Below are 16,031 nucleotides of genomic sequence, written 5' to 3' on the forward strand. Positions count from 1 at the left end.
TGACAGACACGCTTCGTGTCTTCGGTGCCTAGGTGAGAGTCATCGACCTGACGCCTGTCTTCAGTGTCTCCAGTTGAAGAAGCGGACTCAGGCGGTGCATTTGGCTCAGTGGAACGTCTTGTTCGGAGCCCGGTCCGATCCTTCGGCATCAACGGAGCCAGCGGTACCAAGGTCATTGCAGGTATCGATGTCTGCATCGGAGGGTGCATCGTTCTCCGGAGCGCAGGTAATGGCTGTCCAGAGACCCCATGCTGGTAGCAGTGAGCCATCGAGTGGGTCTCCACCTGCCTCGAGGACTCCTGCTGCGCAGGCCCACTGGGACCGACCTTCTTCGGACCCAGCCCCGAGGAGCCGTTTGGATTCAACGTCCTCCTCTTTGGCTCCGGGAGGTACCGAGCTTCGAGCTAAGGCCAAGAAACATCGGCATCGGTCACCGTCCCGACACGGTGCCGAGAGCTCCGGGGCGCCGAAAGAGTCGGTACCCGAGAAGCGCCGCTGCCGGAGGGACCGCTCGCCCTCTATTCAGGAGGTGTCAGTGCGCTCATCTCCGGACAGCCCGGTACTGCCTCCGCGCTCCAGACAGGTTCTTACATCTTCTCCTGTACCGACGCCTTTGCCTTTTTAGCAGCCACTCACAACGAAAGCCTCCGAGACGTTCTCCCAGAGATTCTGGGGGAGCTGTTGCGCCCATCTCCGGTACCTTCAGTGCTTGCACCGCCGGTACCGTCTTTTTCGATGCAGTCGGTGCATGCGTCGCCGGTGCCGTCGAGGGAGGTGGCGGCTGGCTCATCGCCCGTGGTGCGGTCTCTGACTCCAATACCGCTTGTGGTGCCGGGGACGAGTGCCACCCAGGCTGATTCCCCGCCATCATTGGTGGAGGGAGCTTCATCGCCTCCGGCGCGGGAGTCTTCCTCTCGACAACACCAAGATGGACATCGGTCCTCGGAGTCGAGACGGGCTCGGCTTCGGACTGAAGTTCATGAACTCATGTCCAACTCCGCAGAGGAGGGCTCGTGGGAAGCAGAGGCGGATACCAGGTACTTCTCGGACGAGGAGTCTTGTGGTCTGCTCTCTGACCCTACTCCCTCGCCCCAGAGGAAGCTTTCTCCCCTGGAGAGCCTTTCCTTTTCATCTTTTGTCTGGGAAATGTCTACAGCCATTCCCTTCCTGGTGGAGACTGTGGATGAGCCCAGGGCTGAGATGTTCGAGGTCCTGGACTATCCATCCCCTCCTAAGGAATCGTCCACTGTTCCTCTGCATAATGTCCTGAAGCAGACATTGTTGATGAACTGGACGCATCCATTAACTAATCCCCACATTCCCAAGAAGATTGAGTCCCAGTACCGAATCCACGGGGATCCGAAGTTGATGAAAACTCGGTTGCCTCATGACTCTGGGGTTGTGGATTTGGCCTTTAAGAAGGCCAAGAGTTCTAGGGATTACGCCTTGGCGCCCCCTGGGCGTGAATCTAGAACTATGGATTCTTTTGGAAGGAAGGCCTATCATTCTGCTATGCTCGTGTCCAAGATTCAGTCTTACCAGCTCTACATGAGCATCCACTTGCGGAATAATGTGAGACAGTTGGCGGGTTTGGTTGATCAGCTCCTGCAGGAGCAGGCCAAGCCATTTCAGGAGGTGGTCAGGCAGCTGAAGGCGTGCCGTAAATTCCTGTCCAGGGGTGCTTACGATACTTTTGATGTTGCATCGAGGGCTGCCGCTCAAGGTATAGTGATGCGCAGGCTCTCATGGCTGCGTGCCACTGACCTAGACGGTAGAGTCCAAAAGTGTGTTACGGATGCTGCTTGCCGGGGGGATAATATTTTTGGTGAGAAAGTCGAACGGTTAGTAGATCAGCTCCACCAGCAGGATACCGCTTATGACAAGCTCTCCCACTGGGCGCCTTCAGCATCCACCTCTACAGGTAAACGTTTTTTCGGGGGTAGGAGGACTGCTCCCTACGCTTATAATAAGCGCAGGTACAATCCACCTTTCCGACAGCCTGCTCAGGCTAAGCCCCAGCGCGCTCGTTCACGTCAACAGCGTGCGCCTCCTCAGGCCCCTGCGGCTCCCCAGCAAAAGCAAGGGACGGGCTTTTGACTGGCTCCAGCAGAGCATAGCCGAGATAAAAGTGTCTGTGCCGGACGATCTGCCGATCGGAGGGAGGTTAAAGTTTTTTCACAGAAGGTGGCCTCTTGTAACCTCCGATCAGTGGGTTCTTCAAATAGTCCGGCTGGGATACTCCCTCAATCTTTCAGCTTCCAGCACAAGCAGGTACTTGCAGAGGAACTCTCCGCCCTTCTCAGCGCCAATGCGGTTGAGCCCGTGCCACCGGGGCAAGAAGGGCTGGGATTCTATTCCAGGTACTTCCTTGTGGAAAAGAAAACAGGGGGGATGCATCCCATCCTAGACCTAAGGGCCCTGAACAAATATCTGGTCCGAGAAAAGTTCAGGATGCTTTCCCTGGGCACCCTTCTTCCCATGATTCAGGAAAACGATTGGCTATGCTCTCTGGACTTAAAGGACGCCTACACTCACATCCCGATATTGCCAGCTCACAGGCAGTATCTGCAATTCCGTCTGGGAACACGGCACTTTCAGTATTGTGTGCTACCCTTTGGCCTCGCCTCTGCGCCCAGAGTGTTCACGAAATGCCTGGCTGTAGTACGGCGTCTCTTCGCAGACTGGGAATGCATGTGTTCCCTTTTCTCAACGATTGGTTGGTGAAGAACACCTCCGAGGCAGGAGCTCTACAGTCAATGCAGATGACTATTCGACTCCTGGAGCTACTAGGGTTTGTGATAAATTATCCAATGTCCCACCTTCTTCCAGTTCAAAGACTAGAATTCATAGGAGCTCTGCTGGACTCTCAGATGGCTCGTGCCTACCTTCCCGAGGCAAGAGCCAACAATCTTTTGGCTCTCGTCTCTTGGATGCAGGCATCTCAGCAGATCACAGCTCGGCAGATGTTGAGATTGCTCGGCCACATGGCTTCCACAGTTCATGTGACTCCCATGGCCCGTCTTCACATGAGATCAGCTCAATGGACCCTAGCTTCCCAGTGGTTTCAGGCCACAGGGGATCTAGAAGATGTTATCCTACTGTCCACAGATTTTCTCAAATCCCTGCATTAGTGGACAATTCGATCCAATTTGACCCTGGGACGTCCATTCCAAATTTCTCAGCCACAAAAAGTGCTGACGACGGATGCATCTCTCCTGGGTTGGGGAGCTCATGTCGATGGGCTTCACACTCAAGGGAGTTGGTCCCCACAGGAAACCGGTCTGCAGATCAACCTCCTGGAGTTACGAGCGGTCTGGAACGCTCTAAAGGCTTTCAAGAATTGGTTGTCCATTCAAATTATTCAAATTCAGACAGACAACCAGGTTGCCATGTATTATATCAACAAGCAGGGGGGCACCGGATCTTGCCCCCTGTGTCAGGAGGCCGTCAGAATGTGGCTGTGGGCTTGTCGGAACGGCATGTTTCTTCAAGCCACCTATTTGGCAGGCGTAAACAACAGTCTGGCCGACAGGTTGAGCAGGATAATGCAACCTCAAGAGTAGTCTCTCAACTCGAGAGTCGTACGCAAGATCTTTCAAGCGTGGGGCACCCCCTTGATCAATCTTTTTGCCACTCAGATCAATCACAAGGTCCCTCAATTCTGTTCCAGACTTCAGGCCCACGGCAGACTAGCGTCGGATGCCTTTCTCCTGCATTGGGGGGAGGACCTCCTGTACGCGTATCCTCCCATTCCTTTGGTGGGGAAGACTTTGCTGAAACTCAAGCAAGACCGCGGAACCATGATTCTGATTGCTCCTTCCCGGCCCCGTCAGATCTGTTTCCCTCTTCTTCTGGAGTTGTCCTACGAAGAACCGTGGAGATTGGAGTGTTTTCCAACCCTCATCACTCAGAACAAGGGGGTGCTTCTGCATCCCAACCTCCAGTCCCTGGCTAGCACGGCTTGGATGTTGAGAGCGTAGACTTTGCCTCCTTGGGTCTTTCGGAGGGAGTCTCCCGAGTCTTGCTTGCTGCCAGGAAAGATTCCACTAAGAAGAGTTACTTCTTTCTATGGAGGAGGTTTACCGTCTGGTGTGACAGCAAGGCCTTAGATCCTCGCTCTTGTCCTACACAGACCCTGCTTGAATACCTTCTACATTTGTCCGAGTCTGGTCTTAAGACCAACTCCGTAAGGGTTCATCTTAGTGATATCAGTGCTTTTCATTACCGTGTAGACGGTAAGCCGATTTCTGGACAGCCTTTAGTTCGCTTTATGAGAAGTTTGCTTTTGTCAAAGCCCCCTATCAAACCTCCTACTGTGTCATGGGATCTCAATGTCGTTCTCACCCAGCTAATGAAACCTCCTTTTGTGCCACTAGATTCCTGCCATCTGAAGTACTTGACCTGGAAGGTCATTTTCTTGGTGGCAGTAACTTCAGCACGCAGAGTCAGTGAGCTTCAAGCCCTAGTAGCTCATGCTTCTTATACCAAATTTTATCATAACAGAGTAGTCCTCCGCACTCACCCTAAGTTCTTGCCAAAGGTGGTGTCGGAGTTCCATCTGAACCAGTCAATTGTCTTGCCAATATTCTTTCCCAAGCCTCATACCCGCCCTGCTGAGCGTCAACTGCACACATTGGACTGCAAAAGAGCATTGGCCTTCTATTTGGAGCGGACAAGCCCCCACAGACAGTCCGCCCAACTGTTTGTTTCTTTTGATCCCAACAAGAAGGGTGTGGCTGTAGGGAAACGCACCATATCTAATTGGCTAACAGATTGCATTTCCTTCACTTACGCCTAGGCTGGGTTGACGTCTCACAATATTAGAGCCATGGCTGCGTCAGTGGCCCACTTGAAGTCAGCCACTATTGAAGAGATCTGCAAGGCTGCGACGTGGTCTTCTGTCCACACATTCACATCTCATTACTGCCTTCAGCAGGATACCCGACGCGACAGTCGGTTTGGGCAGTCGATGTTACAGAACCTGTTTGGAGTTTAGAATCCAACTCCTCCCCCCTAGGCTCGTTTTTATTCTGTTCCAGGCTGCACTCTCTGTTAGTTGTTCACATGTTAGGTCAATCTCAGTTATGTCCTCGCCGTTGCGAGGCCCAATTGACCATGTTTGTTGTTTTGAGTGAGCCTGGGGGCTAGGGATACCCCGTCAGTGAGAACAAGCAGCCTGCTTGTCCTCGGAGAAAGTGAAAGCTACATACCTGTAGAGGGTATTCTCTGAGGACAGCAGGCTGATTGTTCTCACAATCCCGCCCACCTCCCCTTCGGAGTTGTGTCTTCCCTTACCTTAGCTATGTACTGGACTGACGAGCACGCTCGCGTTTGGGCGGGAAGACAGCCGCCCATGCGCGGTGCGCACGGGAGTGCGAGGCTAGCAAACTTTTGTTTCTAGGGAAGATTTTCCGGTCCTGGGCTGCCGTTGGACGTCACCCATCAGTGAGAACAATCAGCCTGCTGTCCTCGGAGAATACCCTCTACAGGTATGTAGCTTTCGCTTTTTTGAAGATTCTGTTCCAGTTAATGGCCGCAATGGCAAATAATATATTTTATTCACCGGAGGAATAGCTGAGTTTGGATAAGCTAAGACATCCGTTAGGTATTTTCTAAATAGTTCCATTTGATTTATACCTTCCACCACAGGAAAATTGAGGATTCTTAAGTTTAAAAGTCTATTAAAGTTTTCCAATTGTTCAATTTTTCTGTTAATGGTAATTTTATCTTTTATCAGTACTTCCTCTGCATTTTTAATTTCTTTTATATCTTGTTGAATTTGCATAATCTGGTTCTTAGATTCTTGCTTAGTATTTTCCAAAGTTTGAGTTAAGAAATCAACCGCTTCAGGCACAGGCAGCTCCTTGTGACTCTGGGCAAGTCACTTAACCCTTCATTGCCCCATGTAAGCCGCATTGAGCCTGCCATGAGTGGGAAAGCACGGGGTACAAATGTAACAAAAAAAAAAAAACTTTACTCACAACTTTACTCACAATTGCTGAGGTGTCTTGGGCTGTTTTTGTTACCAGTTCAGTGAGATCTTGTAAAGACTTCCAAATAGCCTGGAGGTTAATCTCCATGGGAGCTAATAGCTCCTTGTTCTCTCTCCCTGCTCCCTGGGTTTGTGCACTGTGGAATGGATTCCTGATTTCTTGGACTTCAGAGTCATTCAGGGCCCCTAATATTTCTTTTGTCCTGACTGACTGGTGGTCAGAAAGAGGAGGATGGGTGTCATCTGCTTTCTCAGAGCTGAGTTTCAGCAAGCTGTTTTTATATTTCTGTATCCAGCAGAATTAATAATCCTGCATTATCACTCTATAACAGAGTGTGTCAGCAAGCACACATAGCTGCAAGGCAACAGTGCTACTGCTCTGGTGTCTGTCAAAATTTGACATCAGGGCAGTTGCCTTTGCCTAACTCTGGGCCTAATTAGTTGACTGCTGAAGTGCTTTTCAGATTTGAACTTTTTTTTTTAATAGCACCAATAATATCATTTGTTTAGTGGTTATTCATATTAAGGTCAGTATTCACACAGAACTGTATGTTCACTGGCTGCCAGTGCAGTGCAAAGTATCTGTTTATTTTAGGCCACCATACAGATAACGGTCAGTTCTATAAAGGGTGTCCAAATTTAGGTGCCAATTGTTCACATATAACATAGTAAAATAGTAGATGACGGCAGAAAAAGACCTGCACGGTCCATCCAGTCTGCCCAACAAGATAAACTCATATGTTTTTGTGTGTACCTTACCTTGATTTGTACCTGTCCTTTTCAGGGCACAGACCGTATAAGTCTGCCCAGCACTATCCCCGCCTCCCAACCACTAACACAGATTGGCATTTATGCTCTTATGTGCTAGGGCTATTATATAAAATTGGGGCATTAGTCACATGATGCATAACTGCAAATGGGCTGTACTGATGGGCTGAGCATGAACATGTGATGGGCATTCCACTGAGAAATGCTCATACTTTATAAATAGTATATGGTATGTGCCAGCCATTGACCTAGTATAAGCTGTTGTGCCTACATTTTGGCACACCAAAGTGGCTTTGTGCTACTATTCTATAACTGGCTAGGCACTGTCATAGAATTGGCTCTACACATGCTTCTTTGTCACGCCTACATTTAGGCACCACTTTATAGAATTGCGTCTGTAGCGTCAGGCCAAAAATCTCTCTAAGCAACCTAACTATAGTGAAGGGGTTGGGTGGCAAAATCATCTTGATAATGGCAACTTCAGTACTTCAATGGTTTGGTTTATTTTTGTGTAAGAGGAAGAATTTTGGATATAAGGAGACAGAAAAATCTACTGAAATGGTGTCATACAGGGGAGTTCCTCAAGGATCATGTTTGTCAGCTATGTTGTTTAATATCTTTTTATTGCCATTGTATAGACTATTAAATTGTTTAGGTCTTCAATTTCATGTTTGTGTAGATAATAAATTTTTGATTTATATTGAATGTTGAGATTATGTTTACAATCTATTGGCCAATGGATATATAGTAATCATCTGAAATTAAATTTGTCTAAAACCCAGGTAGCAGTAATATTGTAATTGATGATGTAGTGATCCCGGTAGTCTGTAAACTTCGTAACTTAGGAGTGATTCTGAATTCAGGTCTGACTATGAAATATCAGGTTCACAAAATAATTGGTCAACTGTTTTTTAAAATTAGGTTGACAAGGGGGTTGAGAGATTACCTTGATGGGGATAATTTTAGATTAGTGGTTCAGAGTATTGTGATACCATGCTTTAATTACTGTAATGATTTATTGATTGCTTTATCTAGAAATTAATTAAAAGCTTTACAAGTTGCTCAAAATGTTGTAACTAGGATTCTAACCAGGTGTTCACAATTTGCACATATTTCTCCAGTGCTGAAACAATTGCACTGGTTGCCCGTCGAACAGAGGGTTACATTTAAGATTTTACTTCGTTTTTTTAAAGTTTTACATAATTGTGTATCTGTCATCATTGCTTCAAGTCTGTGAATTTACCAACTGCCAAGGCCATTAAGGGCTGCCAATTAGTCATTACTGGAAGTATCCTCTTTTCATGTAGTTACATTAGAGGAATGCTGATCCTCGGTCCTTTATATAATTGGCCCTAAGTTATTGAATACATTGTCTCTACAGTTAAGAATGTTGCAGGATATGAAGCTGTTTGAAAAAGGATTGAAAATGTTATTTAAGCAGTCTTATGGATTAAAATTGCAGTAGGAGCAGTCGATGAAAATTATTATTAGATTAGATATGCTATGATGAAGTTTTATATAGTGTTGAACTAAATTGTTTTGGTGTTATAATTATGTATAATTCGGCTTAATGTGTTTTTAGTGTATTGTTTTTAATTGTGTATTATTGGTTTTAATTTGATACTGCCAAGAATATAAGATTGTTTTTGTTTATTTATAATCCAAACAAACTGTACATTCAGTTTAGACCTGCTAAATAGCTAGCCTAAACTAAACATGCAGCATTGGTAGTGCTGTGACTGTATTACATGTATTTAAAACTGTAACACTGGTTCTCCGAGGACAAGCAGGCTTACATTCGAACAAGTGGGTAGACGATCTCTAGTTGCCTGGGTTGATAGAATACCATAGAAAAAGGACGAGAGCTTTCCAGAGTGCGAGCAGCGCTCCAATACGCATGCATGAGTGCCTTCCTGCTGGCAGTTCGACCGCACCTCTCAGTTTTGTTTTCTCCGTGTAAGAAGCAGCGATTCTTCTTGTTGCTCCTCACATGCCCAGGAGAGAGCTATATTTTTGTGCCTTTCATTGGTGTTTTTTGTTCCTGCTTTCTTTGTTTACTTTATTTTCTTTTTATTCTTAATATTTATATTAAATATTCATATATTATAATATATTATATATATATTATTTTTATATATTATATTTATTATATTATATTATATATATAATATAATATATATATATATATATATATTATATTATATATATATTAATATTTATATTAAAAAGTCCCTTACAAGCCTTTAGCTTTTGGCCTGTGTTTAAGTTTTCTTTGTTTTTCAGCGCGAGCCACTTTTAGGCCTGCTCGGTCGGGTCTCTTGTTTTTTTGTGCCTTCTTCCCTCTTTTCAGGCACAGTCGCGACTTTTAATTTTGCCAAAGCCATTTTTCCGTCCATGTCATCAGACTTCCAGTGGCTTCAAACGTTGTACTCAGTGCAAATTGTGTCCTTTGTCTTCATATGAAGAAAAGGACCCAAATTTCCCAAGAGGCTTAACGCGAGAAACTTTTTGGAACCTGGTCCGGTTCTTCGACATCAAGGTCAGCAGCAGTGACGTCGAGTGAGGCACAGGCATCGGGAGCCAAGGTAGGAATGGCTGCTGTGAGACCCAGAGACACTGGGAGCAGTGAGGCATTGAGTGGGTCTCCACCTGCCTTGAGGCCTCCTGCTATGCAGGACCCCCTGGATCGTCCAGCGTTGGACCCAATCCCGAGCTGATGAGAGGATTCGACATTGTCCTCGTCGGCACCGAGAAGCTTGGATGAGGTGCATCAGGCGAAGGCCAAGAAGCACCGTCGCCAATCTCCTTCAACACAAGGTGCCAGGAGCTCTGGGACACCAAGGGACTTGGCACTCGAGGAGCGTCAATGCTGCAATTCTGCAAACTGAGCAACTTGCCCCTCAGCCTTTACCAATGGCAGCTCTTGATGAGCGTATCCGGGCCTTGCTCCCTAAGCTTTCGGAGGGATTGATGCAGCGATGTGCATCGGCATCGGGGGTGCCTACACCTGCCGTGCATTCTGCCTGGCCCTCAGCCTTTGATGTGGCCTCTGACGTCGACGCCACTTGCGGCCCCGGTATCGATTGCCACCCAGCCCATACCCCTTCGACGTCAGTGGAGGAAGCTTCGTCGGAGTTGAGGGCATGGATCTTCGATGTTGAGGCGGGCCCGGTCTCAGATATCCCTGAAGGATGTGCTGTGTTATACCGAAGAAGAATGCTCATGGGAATCAGAGGAGGATCCCAGGTAATTCTCCTCCGATGAGTCCTATGGGATCCCTTCTGAGCCTTCCCTTCCACCTGAGAGGAGACTCCACCAGAGAGCCTCTCCTTCACTTCTTTTGTACAGGAAATGGTGGGGGCCATTCCATTCCCCATAGAAGTGGAGGATGAGCTCAGGGCCAAGATGCTTGAGGCCCTGGACTACACCTCTCCACCCAAGGAGGCAGTGACGGCTCCTCTCCACGAGGTAACATAGTAAATGAAATGACGGCAGATAAAGACCTGAACGGTCCATCTAGTCTGCCCAACAAGATAAACCCCAGGCAGAGAAGCTAGAACCCTGTACTCTTTTGGGTGAAAGATGTATCAGGCCACAATGCTCATTGCCCTTATTCAGTCTTACCAGCTCTTCATGAGTGTTTACTTGCGGACCTTGGTGAGGCAGGTGTCATACTTGGTCAATGCACTCCCTCCGGAGCAGGCCGAGCCGTTTCACTAGTTGGTCAAGCAGCAGAAGGCGTGTTACAAGTTCTTGGCCAGGGGCACTAACGACACTTTTGACGTGGCATCCAGAATATCCAGATTATGGCAGACACTCATGGCTGCGTGTTTCTGATCTGGACCATTCGGTCCAGCAGAGGATGGCAGATGCCCCTTGCCAGGGGGGTAATCTTTTCGAAGAGATTGTTGACCAGATCAAGAAGCACACTGATGCTATGTCTTCTCTCTCCCACCGGGCGTCTTCTGCAGCTGCCTCCTCATGCAGGAGGTATTTTGGTAGGTCACGGAGTGCCCCCTATTCCAGTTCTAGGCGTAGGTACACTCCTGCGGCTCTCCAACCTGCTCAGGCTCAACCCCAGGGGGCTTGTTCTCATCAACAGCTTTCGCCCAAGGCCCCTGCTGCTCCCCAGCAAAAGCAAGGGATGGGCTTTTGACTGGCTCCAGTAGAGCATACCCGCAATCAAAGTGTCTATTCTGGTCAACATGCCAGTCGCGGGGAGAGGTTAATATTTTTTCACCAAAGGTGGTCTCTCATAACCTTCGACCGGTGGATTCTTCAAATAGTCCGGCTCGGATACACCCTCAATTTGATTTCCAAACCTCCAAATTGTCCACCGATAGCTCATTCTTTCAGCTCTCAGCACAGGCAGGTACTTGCAGAGGAACTCTCCACCCTTCTAAAGGCCCATTCAGTCGAACCCCGTTCCACCAGGGGAGTAAGGGCAGGGATTCTATTCCAGGTACTTTCTTGTGCTGAAAAAGACAGGGAGGATGCGTCCCATCCTAGACCTAAGGGCCCTAAACAAATTCCTAGTCCAAGAAAAGTTCAGGATGGTTTCCCTTGGCACCCTTCTTCCCTTGATTCAGGAAAACGATTGGCTATGCTCTCTGGACTTGAAGGATGATTACACTCATATCCCGATACCTCCAGTCCACAGGAAGTATCTTCAATTTCGGCTGGGAACACATCACTTTCAGTACCGCATGTTGCCTTTTAGCCTCGTGTCAGCTCCCATGGTTTTTACAAAATGTTTAACAGTAGTTGCAGCATTGCTACGCAGACTGGGAGTCCAAGTGTTCCCTTATCTCGACTGTTGGCTGGTGAAGAGCACCTCAGAGGAAGGTGCTCGGGAGTCTGTGCGGATGACTATTCAGGTGCTGGAGCTACTAGGGTTCATTGTAAACTACCCCAAGTCCCATCTCCATCCGGCTCAACAATTGGAATTCATAGGAGCCCTACTCGATACCAGGACTTTCCGGGCATATCTTCCAGAGATGCATGCGGACAACCTTCTCTCCCTTGCATCCAAGATTTGGACGTTGCAGCAGGTCACAACTCGGCAGATGTTGAGATTACTGGGCCATATGGCTTCCACAGTTGTTACGCCCTTGGCACATCTCCATATGAGGTATGCTCAATGGATACTGGCTTCCTAGTGGTATCAAGCCAGGCGCAGCCTAGAGGATGTCATCCAAGTGTCCCCAGCGATGGTGGACAATTCGACCTAATTTGACCTTGGGACTCCCATTCCAAATTCCTCAGCCAAAGAAAGTGCTAATGACGGATGTGTCCCTTCAAGGTTGGGGAGCTCATGTAGATGGGCATCACACCCACAGAGCTTGGTCCCTCCAGAAAATGAATCTTCAGATCAATCTCCAGGAGCTCCAAGTGATCTGGAAAGCTCTAAAGGCTTTCAGAGACCAGCTGTCCCACAAAATTATTCTAATTCAAACAATCAGGTTGCAATGTATTATACCATCAAGCACCGGATCTCGCCCTCTGTGTCAGGAAGCCATCCAGATGTGGCTTTGGGCCCACCATCACAGCATGTTTTTCCAAGACACCTATGTGGCAGGCATAAACAACAGTCTGGCCAACAGGCTGAGCAGTATAATGCAAACACAGAAGTGGAAGATGTTCCGAGCATGGGGCACCCCCTCGGTAGATCTTTTTGCCACTCATTTTCAAGGTCCCTCAGTCAGTTTCAGGCTTCAGGCCCACGACAGACTAGCGTCAGATACCTCTAGTGGGAAAAACTTTGTTGAAACTCAAGCATGACCACGGAACCATGATTCTCATCGTACCTTATTGGCTGTGACAGATATGGTTCCCTCTTCTTCTGGAATTGTGCTCCGAAGAAACGTGGAGATTGGAATGTTTTCCGACCCTCATCACTCAGAACAAGGGGTTGCTTCTACATCCCAGCCTCCAGTCTTTGACTCTCACAGCCTGGATGTTGAGAGCTTAGAATATGCTACCTTGGGTCTTTCGGGGGGTGTCTCTCGAGGCTTGCTGGCTTCCAGGAAAAATTCCACTAAGAGGTGTTATTCTTTTAAATGGAGGAGGTTTGCTGTCTGGTGTGACAGCAAGGCCGTAGATCCCTTTTCTTGTCCTACATAGACCCTGCTTGAATATGATCAACTGCGTAAGGGTTCACCTTATTGCAGTTAGTGCTTACCATCAGTATGCAGAAGTTAAGTCTATCTCTGGACAGCCTTTAGTTGTTCGCTTTGTGAGAGGTTTGCTTTTGTCAAAGCCCCCTGTCAAATCTCCGCCAGTATCATGGAATATCAACGTTGTTCTCAGCCAGCTGATGAAAGCTCCTTTTGAGCCACTGAATTCCTGCCATCTGAAGTACTTGACCTGGAAGGTCGTTTTCTTGGTGGCAGTTACTTCAGCTCATAGAGTCAGTGAGCTTCAATCCTTAGTAGTGGGTGCACCCTATATTAAGTTTCATCACAATAGAGTAGTCCTCCACATGCACTCCTGCCGAAGGTGGTGTCGGAATTCCATCTGAATCAGTCGATTGTCTTGCCAACATTCTTTCCGCGTCCTCACACCCATCCTGGTGAAAGCAGCTTGCACACCTTGGACTGCAAAAGAATGTTGGCCTTTTACATGGAGCGGATGAAGCCCTTCAGACAGTCTGCCCAGTTGTTTGTTTCTGTTGATCCTAACAGGAGAGGAGTTGCCATCGGGAAATGCATAATTTCCAATTGGCTAGCAGATTTCATTTCCTTCGCTTATGACCGAGCTGGGCTGACTTTGGAGGATCACGTCAGGGCTCATAATGATAGAACCATGGCTTTGTGGGTAGCCTATTTGAAGTTAGCCTCCATTGAAGAGATTTGCAAAGCTGCGACGTGATCTGCAGTCCACACATTCACATCTCACTACTGTCTTAAGCAGGATACCTGACGCGACAGTCGGTTTGGGCAGTCAGTGTTGCAGAATCTGTTTGGGGTCTAGAATCCAACTCCACCCTCCTAGGCCCGTTTTGTTCTGTTCTAGGCTGCACCCTCATCTGGTTGTATATAGTTTTAGGTTAATCTGCGTTAGGTCCTCGCCATTGTGAGGCCCAATTGACCACTGTTCATTGTTTTGGGTGAGCCTGGATACTAGGGATTCCCTACTTATGACAAGGTAATCCTGCTTGTCCTCAGAGAAAGCGAAGATACTTACCTGTAACAGGTATTCTCCAAGGACAGCAGGCTTCTCATTCTCACAGTCCTGCTCACTTCCCCTTGGAGTTGGTTTTCCTTCGTTTTTTATTTCATCTTTTGCTTTTATATTAAACTGAGAGGGCGCGGGCGTGCTGCAGGCGGGAAGGGACTCATACATGCGTGTTGGAGCGCTGCTTGCGCTCTAGAAAGCTCTCTTCCTTTTTCTATGGTATTCTATCGACCTGGGCTACGCGGGATCGTCTACCCACTTGTGAGAATGTGAAGCCTGCTGTCCTCAGAGAATACCTGCTACATCTTCGCTCTATACATGTAGCGATGTTTAATATATAAACTAAACACAATTTTTAAGTTATTGCATTTGCTGCCATTACAAAAATTTCAAACTGTAGGCTTAAATTCTTCTAATCATGAGTGCACAGGTGTTTTCACCTACTAAGAACAGCAGTTGGTATTTTTTTTTAAAAGACTGTTATATAACCATATTAATGCAGGTATCTTTCACAGTTTTGCCTGGACTACATCAAGATACAACTGGAAGGTTAGTAGGTTTTATTGCCATATAATATGTGACTGATGTTTTAAGTATTGGATCTCTTGTTTTTTTTGTGTGAGTGTCTGAACATGGAAAATAAACTGAAAAAAACAAAACAAAAAAAAACCCTAATAAACTGAATTGTAGGTAGATAGTACAGCAACTGAAGTTTAATGTACGATCAAGTTCAGTCATGCAATTGAGTTGCAGAAAACAAGAGAGCAGTAACTGAGGGAGGGAAGAGGGGAGAGACAGCTACAGCAGATCAGTGACTAGGAGATGATCAGTGTGTGGTCATTTCTGATGAGCTTAAAGTTAGTGTCCTACAGTCAGACAATAGAGAGAGGCTTTAGAATGCTAGGGTACATAGGAAGATGTATAAGGAACCAAAGAAAAGAGGTAATATATCTGAACAATAGATAGTGCAACCATATCTATACTATCAAGTTCATTTTTGAAAAGCACATTTCCAGGAAGAGATAAGAGTTGGTACAGTACAAATGAAACCTGTAAAACAGTGCAGTCTTTACCACAACTCTTGTGAGATGTAATTTATAGATTTAAATGTTCATGTATAGAAATGCAGATACCTCAGGGGAAAGCAGTTGTAGATTTTTGTAGGGCACGCTTAGATGAAAGACTGAGATGGGGGGGTAGCTAATGGTTAAGGATGATAGAGACAAAAAAAATAATGCTAAAATAATGCTGAAATTCCTCAATGAGAACCTCCAGTGCAAATTACTCCCTCCAAGTGCCAATGACTAGATTTTAATTCTGAATAGGTCTTCCTGTGCAAGTGCAGCATAGATTGTGTAGATGTCACTGAAACAGCACAAGTTCTTTTCTTTGCAAATAGTTTGGCCCTATCCTAATAATCAGCATATCTCTGCACAACAGCCTTTGCCATCAACTCCAATTTTGTTGACAGTAGCAAGCGAATCATCTCCTGCTGTCTTACCATCCCTTCTGAAACAACCACATTATTTCATACATGAGATATTTAGGGACTCATTTTCAAAGTATTTAGACTTATAAAATTTCACAGATTACATTGTAACTTTGTAAGTCTTAAGTGCTTTGAAAATACACCTCTTAATGAGTTTATTAGAGGGTGTTGCCAACTGTTCAATGCCAGCACAGCACCTGTGAAAGTTTGAAGTTGAAAGGACAGGTCTGGCAAGATAAGAGAGCATTCCTTGAAACAGCATGTAGTGAAACGTAAGGCATACTGGGGAGAGAGCCCCAAGCTGAATTCTTTTGAAAAAATAGTGGCAAAGCAGTAGAATTGTAGCTCTGTTGCAATCAACGACCAATGTCGAAGTGGGAGTATAAATCTTAATGGCATTAAGAGTTATTAGCCATTGAGTGTCGCTGCTGAGGTCTGGGGAAGTAGGTATGAAAAGCATATTTTAGTACAGTATTATGAGTCAGGTAACTTTGAATTAATTTGACTTGTAAAATTCCTGAGATAAAATTTTAAGTGGCATACTACAGCAAGTTTATTACCTTCATTATAAAATGACCACAAAGACATCCATTTGAGAGCAGCCTG

The 16,031-nt window shown here is 46.6% G+C and overlaps 1 protein-coding gene across 1 annotated transcript in view; it reads left to right on the forward strand.

Moving 5' to 3' along the window:
• Positions 1 to 16,031, forward strand: part of SENP6 (SUMO specific peptidase 6) — a 344,871-nt gene that overhangs the window by 169,834 nt on the left and 159,006 nt on the right. Inside the window, 1 exon segment of the mRNA XM_030199054.1 lies at positions 14,452 to 14,485. Coding sequence (XP_030054914.1) covers positions 14,452 to 14,485 — 34 coding nt within the window.

Source organism: Microcaecilia unicolor, chromosome 3 (assembly GCF_901765095.1).
Source record: "Microcaecilia unicolor chromosome 3, aMicUni1.1, whole genome shotgun sequence".
NCBI lineage: Eukaryota > Metazoa > Chordata > Amphibia > Gymnophiona > Siphonopidae > Microcaecilia > Microcaecilia unicolor.